Source organism: Anarhichas minor, unplaced genomic scaffold (genome assembly GCF_050575085.1).
Source record: "Anarhichas minor isolate MPS153535 unplaced genomic scaffold, ASM5057508v1 ptg000027l, whole genome shotgun sequence".
Lineage (NCBI taxonomy): Eukaryota > Metazoa > Chordata > Actinopteri > Perciformes > Anarhichadidae > Anarhichas > Anarhichas minor.
Window position 1 is genome coordinate 23,860,156 of NW_027466473.1, and position 14,845 is coordinate 23,875,000.

The 14,845-nt window shown below is 40.5% G+C and overlaps 1 protein-coding gene and 1 non-coding gene across 3 annotated transcripts in view; one reads left to right on the forward strand and one right to left on the reverse strand.

The window, feature by feature from the left end:
• The first annotated feature begins 1,431 nt into the window (after positions 1-1,431).
• trnad-guc (transfer RNA aspartic acid (anticodon GUC)) lies at positions 1,432-1,503 on the forward strand. Its single transcript has one exon. It is a non-coding gene; the product is annotated as a tRNA-Asp (tRNA).
• Positions 1,504-1,825: 322 nt separating this feature from the next.
• The window catches only part of st6gal1 (ST6 beta-galactosamide alpha-2,6-sialyltranferase 1), an 18,422-nt gene continuing 5,402 nt past the window's right edge, over positions 1,826-14,845 (reverse strand). Inside the window, exons 3-9 of one of the 2 annotated variants that reach the window (XM_076101869.1) lie at positions 11,749-11,955; positions 10,596-10,964; positions 10,240-10,504; positions 10,016-10,113; positions 9,299-9,400; positions 9,023-9,197; positions 1,826-6,190 (exon numbers count right to left, since the gene is read on the reverse strand). In XM_076101869.1, coding sequence (XP_075957984.1) covers positions 5,919-6,190; positions 9,023-9,197; positions 9,299-9,400; positions 10,016-10,113; positions 10,240-10,504; positions 10,596-10,964; positions 11,749-11,955 — 1,488 coding nt within the window. In that variant the 3' untranslated portion in view covers positions 1,826-5,918. Of the gene's footprint in view, positions 6,191-9,022; positions 9,198-9,298; positions 9,401-10,015; positions 10,114-10,239; positions 10,505-10,595; positions 10,965-11,748; positions 12,004-14,845 lie in introns of both variants that reach the window. The other variant, XM_076101867.1, reaches the window with a different exon arrangement.

The following is a 14,845-nucleotide window of genomic DNA, read 5'->3' on the forward strand; positions in this document are numbered from 1 at the left end:
AATTATACGATCGGCATGAAAACAAATATAAAATGCATAAATAAGTACAACTCACAATAACGCTGAATCAGTGGAGCCCTGAGCTTGTTTCTCTGCAACGAGACGGTCCCATCTGGGGGTAATGGGAGACAATGACACCCGAAGTCTGTTCCTTATGTCCAGTCTACTTCTTAATTTGGTTTTGATTGCCGTCACTGCAGAACATCCCGCTTCACAAAGAGGATGTGTGAAATGGAAGCAGAGTTTTCAGTGCTTTAGTGGCGATCTCAGGATATTCAGCCTTGATTTTAATCCAAACACCAGCAGAGTTGTTGTCTCAAACATACTTTCAAGGCCACCGTCATTTACAATCTCCAGCAGCTGATTTTCCTCTGTCGCCACATATTATGCAGAGCAGGTTTGGCGCGTCAGAATTACTCCTGATATTTAATTAGACTCCTGATATTGTCTGTTAAATGAAGCTTTCATTGTCTTGGAAGTTGTAGGCTATTTGTCTGTCTCCTTAGTGGCCTTTCCCCCTTTGCAAAGAAGCTCTCCAAAAGTTATTTACTCATTTTCGCTAGTTTGCGGGCTTAATTTTTGAGGTCACGTGACCGAGACAAGCATCTTGACATGTCAAGAGCCACAGGCGGATGGAATTGCGAGAGAATCCGGTCATTTTTCAAAATAAAACTTCTTTCAGACTCTGATAATCAATAAAACGGAAATAATATAATATTTATTCTTTCTGTGCGGCCCAGTACCAAATGATCCACGGCCCGGTACCGGTCTGCAGCCCGGTGGTTGGGGACCACTGATTTAAGCCCTTCGATAGCCTAGAACAGGGGTCTTCAACGTTTTTTAGGCCAAGGACCCACAAACTGATAGAGAGATGGAGCAGGGACCCCCGACTATATATATTGTATAAAATTGTGTTTTATATTAAACTGGGCCTAGTGCCATGTATAAACATACTTCTTTATTGTGCATTCAATACTAAGCTATTCAAATAATACACAGGTTCATATATTCATGTTTTTATTTTAAACATGTGCAAGGTACAGTGAGTAGGGGGGCCGTGCCACTGCCATTTATAAACATACCTTGTCAGCTGATACCAATGCCAATATCAACATTGTCTGTCAATTGCATGACAATCATCATACAAGATGTGCAAATTGCCGTTTTTATTTTAAACATAAACGTGGAAACGAAAATGACCCGTTATCTTGCATACAATACTGAACTATTAAAATAATGGACAGATTCATGTTTGAAAGAAAAAAAAAAAAGAAATCGCGGACCCCCTGCAGTACCTTCGCGGACCACCTAGGGGCCGCGGACCCCCTGTTGAAGACCTCTGGCCTGGAAACCTGTCCAGGGTGTACTCTGCCCCCCAATAGGATACGACACATGTATTAAAAATGGAACCCATGTTTCAACATGTATCCCTCCTCGTTAGTATAGTGGACAGTATCTCCGCCTGTCACGCGGAAGACCGGGGTTCGATTCCCCGACGGGGAGAATTTATTGTTTTTACTGTAGATGTGTATTATATTTGGGTACATTTGGACTTCCTGAAACATATATATATATATATACACAAGTTTAGCTCATTTTTATTTTTGTATTATTATTTGTTTTATGTATCTTAAATCTTGTGTAGTTGTATCTTCCATATTTACAATCTATATTCCGTACACTCTCCAAGGATGGTTTCCGGAGCCTTCTTGTTGTCGGATCTTTATTCACCAATGTCCTCAGTTTTTAAGTTTTAAATGACATATATTTTGATTGTGTGATTGTCACAACTTCCTGCTCACACACAGACAAAACACCTGGAACATAAAGTCAATAACCAAACAAGGTAACAGTTTACTTTTGTAATACAATGAGGAATCCTCAAAATACAACATTCAGCATAATAATAATCCAACAGAAGCTTTGACTGTTACAGCATCGGTTCTGGAATCTAATGCATGCAGGGTTAAAAATATGCCGTTATGAAACCAGAGAGGGAGCATGACCTTTGTTCTAAAGTCTGGATGAATGTGAAATGTAGCGTTCAGGCAGTGGGGACGTTAAATCACAGGTGATCCTTTTCAAAATAAAGCTTCCTGTCATCACTGGTTAAACTGGCTAATCAGGCTTTAGAAAAGTACTTACACCAGAAAACAAGACTAAAAGAGTCTGCAGGCATGCTAGCTAAACGCTAACGTCACAACAGTGATGCTAACATGCAGATTTATTTAGCAGGTAGCATGATCGTCGTCATTTAGCCTGTTAGCATGCTAACTAGCAGTAAAAGCAAAGTACAGTTGAGGCTGATGGGAATCTCATCAATTCTGCAGGTATTTGGCCTTGAACCAAAGAGAAATGTATTACAGTTCATCCCCTGAGGACCATGAATGTCTGCAGAAAATGTCATTGGACCAGCGAACTACTTTTGGCATTTACACTTAAGTTCTTGATGTTTCACAACTGAATAATTAGAAGGAAATCTGATGGTATTGCCCTAAAAAAACTGATAATTTCTTAATAATATGAAATGGTTTTAAAAGTCAGTTGTACGTTTTTAAGGAAATATGAAAACATATTTGTTCAATCAACCACATAAAACACAGTCAACAACTTAACAACCAAAACGCTCAGAAAGCAAACAAATGAAGGCAAAGTAGAGAAAAATCTGTTAGCTAAAAATAAAAAACGTTAAAATGTTTCACATGAAATTAGCGAGCAGGAGTTGAGACAAGAAGAGTAGAACTGCATAGAGAGAAAAATATTCTCCTAGTTTTCTTCTGAAATGCAATGACATCAATTATTCAAGTGTTTATCTCCTGAATAAACAAAGTTCTAGTTAAAAACATGAAACTGAAATGATTATAAAAACAACAGCGGAGCCATTTCTTGCTTCAGACTGAAGTGAAACTGGAAACATCGGACATATTGACCCAAATATCTAAACATCTGAACTTCGCTGAGAGCCTACAGTCATGTTTGTGGCTCTTTGAGGCAAAAAAACAGCTGCTGGAAAAGGCTTCGTCTCAAAATCTGTCGTATATTTGTCCGTATATTTGGGCCAATATGGTCTATCTACAATCTGGATTAACACTACCTGGTCCCAGGTTTGTGGTCATTTGATCAAACATCTTTATTTAGGAGTAAAAAGTAAACTTATAAAGGTGTTAATGTATGTAAATTGATGCAAATACATTTAACGGATGTAGCAGTTGAAATCGTGGATATAAATGGTGTCAGAAACTGTTTGACATGGTAAAAAAACAAATGGATTGTAACTTTAGGACCAATTTTAAACCCTTATTTCAGAATCTATTGTAAACAAGCTATTTTATTTTTCTTCTTGTACCGATCCAATACCAGTGCTTAAAGACAAAGAAAGTTAAACACGTAATTACCTCTTAAATAACTATTTTATATGTGAAAACATCTTCAAAAAACTGGATTTATTCAAGTTTCTCGCCAGAAACTAAACATTGGAAAACATCATGATAAAGTTATAATTTACCTTTTGCCCCAATACTCATTTGAACTGAATGGAGCTTGAACGCATTATAATGCTAACAGCTAACGTAAACGTTAACGAGCTCTCATCCTGCTGATTTCAACACAGATTTGTTGTTCATAATGTCACATTATCAGGCAAAAAAAATACAACCCGATCCAGCATTTTAGGCTGAATCTGAGGCGTTGTACAATTAATCATATTACCAAAACATTTTGACATGTGCTCAACCTGGGACTGTTAGGTAGTTGATAATCTGATATTTGAGACACATAACATCCGATCTGTAAGGAGCGTCACACAGGATCGTTGTCGTTGTTTGCATGCTAATGAGCTCGCTCACACGCGATGATGCTAACAACAATATGAAATGTTTTACATCACGTTTAGTAAAGGAATTATGGGGCTTATTATGGGATAACAGCAGACTCCGTGCCATGCTGATCCTCTCTCTGTTGATCAGAGACGTAGAGTGTTTTCTCCTGTTGCTACACATGCGTTTGGTAATAATAGAGTAGAAGAAGTCATAAAACCCTCGAGGCCGATCTTAACTGTGATACTGAAAAATACAAGTGTGAGCAGACTGGAGTTCTACTTCCTGAAAACGTTTTTTCAGAACAGAAAATATGAGGAGAAATGAGTTAATTTTTGTCATTAACGTATGACCATAGCACTCGTGTTCTCTGCAGGTAAACATGCTAGCTTACTAGCTTATAGCTGCTAGTTTATATGACTAGTCCTCATGAGATCTGAGCCTCTGAGCCAGAGGGGAAAAAACAAATCCAGTGGAAAGATTCAGTGGAAACCAACGGAAGCACAACTGGCATCAACATCGTTCCCAAACTATTTTTAGCCGTACCCAAAGAGGAATGTCTCATTGGCTATTATTAGATAATCTTAATATAGCATAAAGCCTGGGAGCCGCTAGCAGCACATGATAAAACAAAACAGATATGATGTGTTTACTAGAAGGACACTTAAGTACTTCAGTAAAAAATACTTTGTGTATCCGCTACGTGACTCGGACCCTCTCCAAAATGTAAACGGTTCTTCCTTTTCCTGTGCTGCACCCTTCCACCAAGTTTCATGAAAATCGTGCCAGCGTTTCTTTTTACCTTTTGGAGAGAGCCAGGCTAGCTCTTTCCACCTGCTTCCAGTCGTTATGCTAAGCTAAGCTAATTCTCCCCCCTCTGGCTCCAGCTACAGATTTAGCATAGAGATGTGAAAGTGGTGTCATTCTTCTCTGGGTGACAATGTATGTAGTCATGAATGGCATGATATATATATATAGTATCTAATAAAAAACAATACAAAAGAAGTACCGACATTCTTTTGATGTTCCACCAGACATAAATTCCAAGCTAGCAGCTACGTTAGCAGGTTTGTGAATATGGATTATTTTATAGAGATAAAACTCTAGTTCTGCTTCACATGGCTGAGTCACAGAATCACATTGAAGACCGTCCTCCTGAGTGTTATTGCATTAATATATACACGATATAAGAATTATAAAAAAAGACTATTAGGAACAGCTCGTTACAGGTTTGACAACGTGGGTACAAAACTTTAGTTTGTCTGTTGTTTTTACTGGATTGTTGGATCACTGTATGGATAGAAGTCGTCCGCAGGTAGCATTTATCTTTAATAAATAGATTCAGCGAGGTGTGTGTGTGTGTGTGTGTGTGTGTCATTTAGAGACATTCATCAGCAGGTTTCTTAAAGGTGCAGTCCGTCATTCTTTAGTGAAACCCTCTGGTTCTCTTGTGTTCTCCAGAGTCGGATGAGATCTAGAACAGAGTCTGTGTGTCGTAGGTTAGCGATATAGAACAAAGCTGTCTGGATTCACATGTTTACACATATTTAAGAGCTCCACAATAAGGAAAATATAGAAATTAAGCTATTCCATACATTTATTTTAAGAGTCGACAGTGTGCAGGAGCAGATTTATGTCTAAAACGTGATAGTACGCGATGAAAAATCTTAATTAATTTTTTCTTAAAAGTGAACCTTTAAAAACAGCGTTATGGTCCTTTTTTAAGGGTTGCTTTCAGTGATGAACAGGGATTATCTGTGGCATGTCCTCATAAGTATATGTATGTGTGAACAGCAGGCACATCTATCAGTTGATTGGACTCCTGTGTGTGTGTGTGTGTGTGTGTGCGTGTGTGTGTGTGTTTACAGCCTATAGTAACAACATGTAATATTTATAGTGAGTGGCACAGCGTTCCTGTTGTTTCGGCAGTGTGAATAAAGTGTTCATGCATCTGTTCTCTTGTTTACGTGTCTTTATGCAGGGTTCTGCTTTGTGTGTCTGTTAGTGTGTGTGTGTGTGTGTGTGTGTGTGTGTGTGTGTGTGTGTGTGTGTGTGTGTGTGTGTGTGTGTGTCTATAAGCTACACTGCTTCCATGTTTCCCAGTCAGTGGTTGGTTGAACCTCCAGCAGCCTGGGTGCAGTTCAGCTTTCCGAACCCAGGCAGCGTGACGCGTCCGTGGGTGTAGATGTCGCGGTCGGGCCCCTGGTTCATCCGTTTGACCAGGTTCTTCTCGTACAGCAGCGGGTGGTAGGCGCCGAGCGTGCAGGCGGCGTCGTAGAAGCGCTGGTAGTAATGGCAGAGCTCCGTCTTCCTCCGGGACGGCAGGAACTCGTAGACGTGCACCACCTCGCACATTGACATCATCAGGACGGTTCCTGAGCGGGACACGAGGGAGAGGGAAGCGGGTTTATAATGTTAATACAAACCATCCTTTAACGTGTTTCTTTACTGTACTTTAACGTGTTTCTTTACTGTCCTTTAATGTGTTTCTTTACTGTACTTTAACGTGTTTCTTTACTGTCCTTTAATGTGTTTCTTTACTGTACTTTAACGTGTTTCTTTACTGTACTTTAACGTGTTTCTTTACTGTCCTTTAATGTGTTTCTTTACTGTACTTTAACGTGTTTCTTTACTGTACTTTAACGTGTTTCTTTACTGTCCTTTAATGTGTTTCTTTACTGTACTTTAACGTGTTTCTTTACTGTACTTTAACGTGTTTCTTTACTGTACTTTAACGTGTTTCTTTACTGTCCTTTAATGTGTTTCTTTACTGTACTTTAACGTGTTTCTTTACTGTCCTTTAATGTGTTTCTTTACTGTCCTTTGACGTGCATCTTTACTGTCCTTTGACGTGTTTCTTTACTGTCCTTTGACGTGTATCTTTACTGTCCTTTAACGTGTTTCTTTACTGTCCTTGAACGTGTTTCTTTACTGTCCTTTAACGTGTATCTTTACTGTCCTTTGACATGTATCTTTACTGTCCTTTAACGTGTTTCTTTACTGTCCTTGAACGTGTTTCTTTACTGTCCTTTAACGTGTTTCTTTACTGTCCTTTCACGTGTATCTTTACTGTCCTTTAACGTGTTTCTTTACTGTCCTTTCACGTGTATCTTTACTGTCCTTTGACGTGTATCTTTACTGTCCTTTAACGTGTTTCTTTACTGTCCTTTGACGTGTATCTTTACTGTCCTTTAACGTGTTTCTTTACTGTCCTTTAACGTGTTTCTTTACTGTCCTTTGACGTGTATCTTTACTGTCCTTTAACGTGTTTCTTTACTGTCCTTTCACGTGTATCTTTACTGTCCTTTCACGTGTATCTTTACTGTCCTTTGACGTGTATGTTTACTGTCCTTTGACGTGTATCTTTACTGTCCTTTGACGTGTATCTTTACTGTCCTTTCACGTATATCTTTACTTTCCTTTCACGTGTATCTTTACTTTCCTTTCACGTGTATCTTTACTGTCCTTCCACGTGTATGTTTACTGTCCTTTCACGTGTATCTTTACTGTCCTTCCACGTGTTTCTTTACTGTCCTTGAACGTGTTTCTTTACTGTCCTTTAACGTGTTTCTTTACTGTCCTTTGACGTGTATCTTTACTGTCCTTTAACGTGTTTCTTTACTGTCCTTTCACGTGTATCTTTACTGTCCTTTGACGTGTATCTTTACTGTCCTTTAACGTGTTTCTTTACTGTCCTTTGACGTGTATCTTTACTGTCCTTTAACGTGTTTCTTTACTGTCCTTTAACGTGTTTCTTTACTGTCCTTTGACGTGTATCTTTACTGTCCTTTAACGTGTTTCTTTACTGTCCTTTGACGTGTATCTTTACTGTCCTTTCACGTGTATCTTTACTGTCCTTTGACGTGTATGTTTACTGTCCTTTCACGTGTATCTTTACTGTCCTTTGACGTGTATCTTTACTGTCCTTTCACGTATATCTTTACTTTCCTTTCACGTGTATCTTTACTTTCCTTTCACGTGTATCTTTACTGTCCTTCCACGTGTATCTTTACTGTCCTTTCACGTGTATCTTTACTGTCCTTTGACGTGTATCTTTACTTTCCTTTCACGTGTATCTTTACTGTCCTTTGACGTGTATCTTTACTTTCCTTTCACGTGTATCTTTACTGTCCTTCCACGTGTATGTTTACTGTCCTTTCACGTGTATCTTTACTTTCCTTTCACGTGTATCTTTACTGTCCTTTGACGTGTATCTTTACTTTCCTTTCACGTGTATCTTTACTGTCCTTCCACGTGTATGTTTACTTTCCTTTCACGTGTATCTTTACTGTCCTTTGACGTGTATCTTTACTTTCCTTTCACGTGTATCTTTACTGTCCTTCCACGTGTATCTTTACTGTCCTTTCACGTGTATCTTTACTGTCCTTCCACGTGTATGTTTACTGTCCTTTCACGTGTATCTTTACTGTCCTTTGACGTGTATATTTACTGTCCTTTCACGTGTATCTTTACTGTCCTTCCACGTGTATGTTTACTGTCCTTTGACGTGTATCTTTACTGTCCTTTCACGTGTATCTTTACTGTCCTTTGACGTGTATCTTTACTGTCCTTTCACGTGTATCTTTACTGTCCTTTCACGTGTATCTTTACTGTCCTTTGACGTGTATCTTTACTTTCCTTTCACGTGTATCTTTACTGTCCTTTGACGTGTATCTTTACTGTCCTTTCACGTGTATCTTTACTGTCCTTCCACGTGTATCTTTACTGTCCTTTCACGTGTATCTTTACTGTCCTTTCACGTGTATCTTTACTGTCCTTTGACGTGTATCTTTACTGTCCTTCCACGTGTATCTTTACTGTCCTTTCACGTGTATCTTTACTGTCCTTTCACGTGTATCTTTACTGTCCTTTGACGTGTATCTTTACTGTCCTTCCACGTGTATCTTTACTGTCCTTTCACGTGTATCTTTACTGTCCTTTCACGTGTATCTTTACTGTCCTTTCACGTGTATCTTTACTGTCCTTCCACGTGTATCTTTACTGTCCTTTCACGTGTATCTTTACTGTCCTTTCACGTGTATCTTTACTGTCCTTTGACGTGTATCTTTACTGTCCTTCCACGTGTATCTTTACTGTCCTTCCACGTGTATCTTCACTGTCCTTTGACGTGTATCTTTACTGTCCTCTGACGTGTATCTTTACTGTCCTCTCATGTGTTTCAATGACAGTGTTGACGTTGTACATACCCAGCAGGCCAGAGGAGGGCGGGTTCTTCTGGATGGGCTCAGCCATGTTGTCCTGTATTCGTTGCCAGACCTGCCACTCAAAGCGGGGGTGCAGGATGTAGAAAGGCTGCATAGGATGAAGCCTCCTGTACCTCTGGTACTGGGTGAAGATGGGGTAGTCGGTCCTGTTGTACCACTGCAGAGGGGGGGGGACACATACTGCTAAATTAGTCAAAAAAGGTCGTTCAGTAACAGCGATAAAAGGTTCGAACTCTCTAACTCGTGTGTAAACGTCACCTGAGTGAGGTCAGCGGAAAAGGGGGCGGGGTCCCAGGCCACCAGCGCACCTGAGCTGTACAGAGAGCTGGACAGGAAACGATGGTCATCAGACGCCATCACCTGTAAGACGAGGAAACAAATAGTTTAAAAACAAAATACATTACATCCACATCTGTAGCACGCACTTGACTCATCTCTCATTACATAAATTAAGCTTAATAAATCCTCTTTTGTTTTATTAAGAAGCCTTAGGAACACAAATCATGACAAGTTATTCTTTAATAGAAGTCGTAACACCTGCAGAATTTGCCTAAAATTATTATTATTTATAACTAATTGCTATGACTTGTAGAGAGGTCTGTTATATAAGTTTACACAGAGAGAAGCTTCTGGAGTTTTAAACCACGGAACTGTTGTTTTTGTTTGCTTGTGATAGTTGAGAGTGAAAAGAAAACATGGCGAGAGAATTCACAATTTTCTGACATATTATAGATGTATAACAATTCAATAAATCGTGAGTAGAACAATGTAAGACATATTATCATATTATAACTGTTATCATATGTGTGCTAAGCTAACCTCCATCCAAAATACAACATTCATGCAAACTTTGAAAAACAAACCAGGATCTCCTCAAACTAAGGGATAGAAATCAACATTTAGTTTTATTGTGTTTTGGTGGAAAACAAAGTCCGAGCGCTGTGCTGTGAGATAAAAACACATCTTTGTGTTCACCTGTGAGTTGATGAGGCGGATCGTGGTTTTAGAACCGACATCCTTCTCGTAGCCGGTGGTTGGCGCGGCGTTGAAGCGCAACACTGCGTCGTGAGAGTCTGTAATTTAATAACGGTAATAACATGTAGAGTAGAAACGGGGCATGTTGTTAAAGTGATGTTCAGGTTTAGTTTAAAGGATTTCTTGAGTTCTTTAACATGATAATGACGGAAAAAACATCACACCTATCTCTTTGCCGAGTCCGGAGTAGCGGAGCGACCCTGCGGACGACACCACGGCGCAGCTCCTGTACGGCCCGAGGTCAGAGGTCAGCGGCTTCGTTGGCAGCTGTGCGGCCCAGGGCAGCGAGGAGAAGGGCTCGAGGTCAGGGGTCAAGGTAGCGACCTCGATGTTGTCCTTCAGCTGGCAGAGGAGCTTCGGGCCGCTCAGCTTGGGTCTGCTGGACACACCGCCAGGACCGGAGAACTCCACCCCGTACTTATTCATCGACTGATGGGAACAACCAGAGACGCAGAAGACAATCAGGGACAAAATAAAAGTATAAGACAGTAAAGTTATAATATTTAGAATTCAGTCTCACCTGATAGTTCTGCACCACCTTCCTCAGTCTGCTTCCCAGCATGCTGCTGGACATCTCGTCGTCCCACACCTCTCCCAAAAGCCCGTGAGGCCCGAAGAACTCGGCCTCCCCGACTCTGCCGCTCATCTCGCCCCTCCGCCGGCCTCCGAACAGGGTCTCCAACGCGCGCGTGAAGGGGCGCGGCAGCAGTCGGGCGAAGAACCCGGGGTGGTCCCGCTCTCTGGGCTTCCTCTTCGTCGTCGAGTCCCCGGCTTCGTGGGTGTGGTTCGGAGAGGAGAGGACGGGGATCGGACGGCGAGGGTCACCTGGGACGACCCCCGGGAGCTTCTGGGGGTCCACGTACATCGGCTTAGCTCCGCCTCTCAGCACCTGGGTGAGTCAAAACATATTTACAGATAAACGAGGAAAATTACAAAATCTGGGTAATCGGTATTAACGACTGTTACGCTGCGACAAGAGTGTGAATGAAGCATTATGTTTGTTACAGTTTTACTCATTTAGCGGCTGGCTAATTCATGAGCTAGCTCGCTGATTCCACCATGCTTTAATGCTACACTTTAAGAATATAAGAAGCACTGCATGAACTACTGGGCTTGGTCTACGTTTCTTCACCATGTAGGCGGACTCTTAACTGTTCATGATAGCAGTTAGCATTTCAAACAGCTTATTGCTAATAGCTATCATGCTGACTGTTGTTATGATTATGGTTAAGTAAGAGTGCTGTAAAGGGATTGTTACGGTGACAAAATACAGTCATAACTTTTATAAACATTTGTGAATTTGAGTTTACATGCAAGACTTTGATATGCTGTATGCTAGCTAATTGCTAGTCGGGTAATTGCAATAGCCGGGTTTCAACCAGTAGAGGTCAGTCACTATGCATATTAATAACACTGTCAAATAAATCAAATACTTTGCACTAAAATGTCAAGATTAGGACCTGAATCCATCGGAAACACTACTAAATACACGTTGGTTTTCAGCTGAAATAAGTGGTTTGCGGGTTTAGTTGTTTTACAACATCTTTCAACCTACAGCGGTCTGAAACGTCATCGTCATCTTTAAACGTTGAGTCGTCCTTCTGTCAGTAATAAGCCTCATGTCCTACTCTGCTTTAACTGTCAGTGTGATTCTGGGATGGCGGTCGACAGACCTTGACGACGGAGTGCGTGCGAGGCTGAGCCCGGGTTCGCGCCCGGACCCCGAAGATGGCGTCGGTGACGGGCACGCTGTTCTCGGCACAGATGGCGTAGAGCAGAGCCATGGAGATGCAGAAGAAGGCCATGCACAGGACGCCGCGGCGAGCCCGACGCCTCAGGCGCCACAGCAGGCTGACTCGGTCCATCGCCGCCCCGGGGATCTGCAGAGGACATTCACACGTCAGTCTGCGGTAAGTCTTTCCAAACTTCTGAAAGACATCCAACACATAAAGTCACCTCGGCAACAGTTACAACAACACAAGAAAAGCTGTCGGATAAAAAGAAAACTGAGAACTAACAGGTAATTTGTTCTTATTAATTCAATTCACATCCACAGGCTGTTTATATATATATATATATATATATATATATATATATATATATATATATATATATATATATAGTTTCTGTTTCTCTATATTATAAATAGATGTGAGTGAGAAAATACTCCTTTTAATATAATATGAGCTACTTCCTTCAAACACAAGATGAGTCTTTGCCTTTAAATACTGAAAGAGAGAGAAACAACAAAGAAGAACAAGGACGCGCCATCAGTGCCTCGGGGGATGGGTGACATCAGGGGTAAATCAGGGGGAAGGAGGAAGAGGAGGAGGAGGAAGATGTCTTGATTCATTAGAGGAGGGACCAGAGAGGCCTGAGGACAATGAGGGTAACAATGGAAGTCCATTACTGGAGTCAGTGGTTTCCTTTTTAGCCCACAGACGTCACATTTAATGGAAGTAAATGAGTCTGGTGAACTGTGTGGCTTCATCGGGTGAGATGACAATTAATGACCACTTAATAATAATAATATTATTAATGTGAAAGAGGAAATCATGGGTCAAAGGTCAGGAGATAATTCAAATCAAGAGGGTTCATCCTCTGAAGAGCAGGAACGAGATCATGCCAACATGTTAATCAGATCTTTTTATATCTCTTGTGTAGACGTGGACATTTTGTCCTGATTGTAAGGTTAACAAAATGCCGCATTCACTCCTAGGTGACGTTATTTTGAGTGTTGATGGAGCTGCTACAGAGTTAGCTTAGCTTAGCACCGATCAATCCAGACTCCATTCAGAAAACAAGCGTTTTAAAAGTTGTTTGTTTGTCGTCATGTTGAGAGAACTAACAAAACATGAATTCAGACTTTTTACAAATCTGCATCATTGCGTAGCTATTTCGGCTGATATAACTGCAGAAGCTGCCTGAGAATCCTCACGTTTTTAAGTCTTCTTCAGTATCAAAGACATCCAGTGACAGTTTACTGCCAACAGGAGCAACTAAGAGCTGATTCTGCATATCAAAATGTAAACAAATATATTGGGTTAAAAAAAACGAACCCGCAGCGGACCTCGACCCCAGATTATAGTAACTGTAGTTCCAAAAGTATGAGCATGATTATCCAACAGTAAAAGTAGGACGAGGATATGGATGCCTGTGTATATATATATATATATATGTATATATGTATATATATATATATATGTATATATATATATATATATATGCTTGGTTTTCCCTGCTGCTACACAGCGTGGCCAAATGGACCAGAAAGAAGACAAGAAATCAATTTCATCGCATACGTCGGACCCCATTTGCTGCAAACGAGAGCAGAGAACTTATAAAATCGATATGTTCCCCGCGGTGTTGTTGCTAAACATCCAGCAGCTGGTTTGATCACAGCCAGAAGCTCAACGAGCTCCACTCTGCTGCTGCATGAAGAACGTGAACCTGAACACTTAATATAGAAACAAACCAAAGTTCTCTTTGGAGGACAAACTGTCACAGTTTCTCATCGATATCACTTGATTTAAACGGGACCGGAGGGTTTTTAATCAATTAATCTGATGATTAGTCTCGGTCTGCAATTAACGGTTATTTACACTATCGATTAATCGCTTGTTTGTTCTATAAAAAGTCTGAAAATAGTGAAAATAGTTCACCAACAGCCCAAAACCTCAGAGATATTCTGTTTATTGTCACGTAAAATAAAACTAAAATAACAGCAGACGCTCATACTATTAAAAATATTTGTAACTTTTTCAGTACGAAGGCACCGAGTCACACAACTCGTCAATGTCACGCTTTAACGATGGCAGCCAATCAAATCGAACAAGAGGCGGGCTTTACTACTTTACCCATGACTTCCTGTTTTAATGCTGGTCCATGTGCTAGGAACGGATTTATTACCTCAGTAAACATTGTAAACATGAGTTTATGGTCTCAATCTCTAGTTTCAAGTCTTCTTCAATACAGCATGATGTTCATTTAGTACATTATGGTCCATTTAGAGTCAAACAGACCATAAAGCAGGGGATGCTTTAGGGCGGGGCTACACGGTGATTGACAGGTCTCTACCAGAGACGTATACGGCGTCTCTACGTCACTCCTCCGCATTTCTAAATATAGTAACTTCCATTCACCGGTTGCAGAAATGATGGCGACGGTTCTGCAGGTATTTTGTCATAAAACAAAGAATTTGACAATTTAAAATAGTCAGAGGTTCACCAAAGTTATAACAATCCATCCCATAGTCCCGCTGACGTGGCTAAAAATGACTTTAACTATTATCAATTATCAAAAATGTTTATTTTTCTGTTGAGCAATTGTTTAATCAGAATGAACTGCTTTAGATTCATCTTTTGTCTAAACAATGGAACAAATAATGAAAAGTGAGCGTCATAACTCACCGAATTCAAGTCTTCAAACAAAAACTCGAGGACAAAAGTGAGAAAAGCTTCATTAAAGAGTTAGAAATAGAAATCACTCGCGAGGTTATTGAAGTCCAGTTCACACTGAATGAACCATCTGCACTAACAGCTGCTTCCACTTTGACGAAAGGACCCGTCTGCATCCTGTGACTCTCTTTGATAAACAGTTGTATCAATATGGTGAATATGTGTGTATGTGTTTCTGTTTCATCTGTTTCTAGACATGTCGGTGCCTCTGTTAGTTTATTTCCATCAGTCCAACATTCTCTCTCTTTTACCTCTGTTTTTGGTCTCCACCACCACATTGTTGTCCTTCAGTACCTTCACACAGAACGTGAAT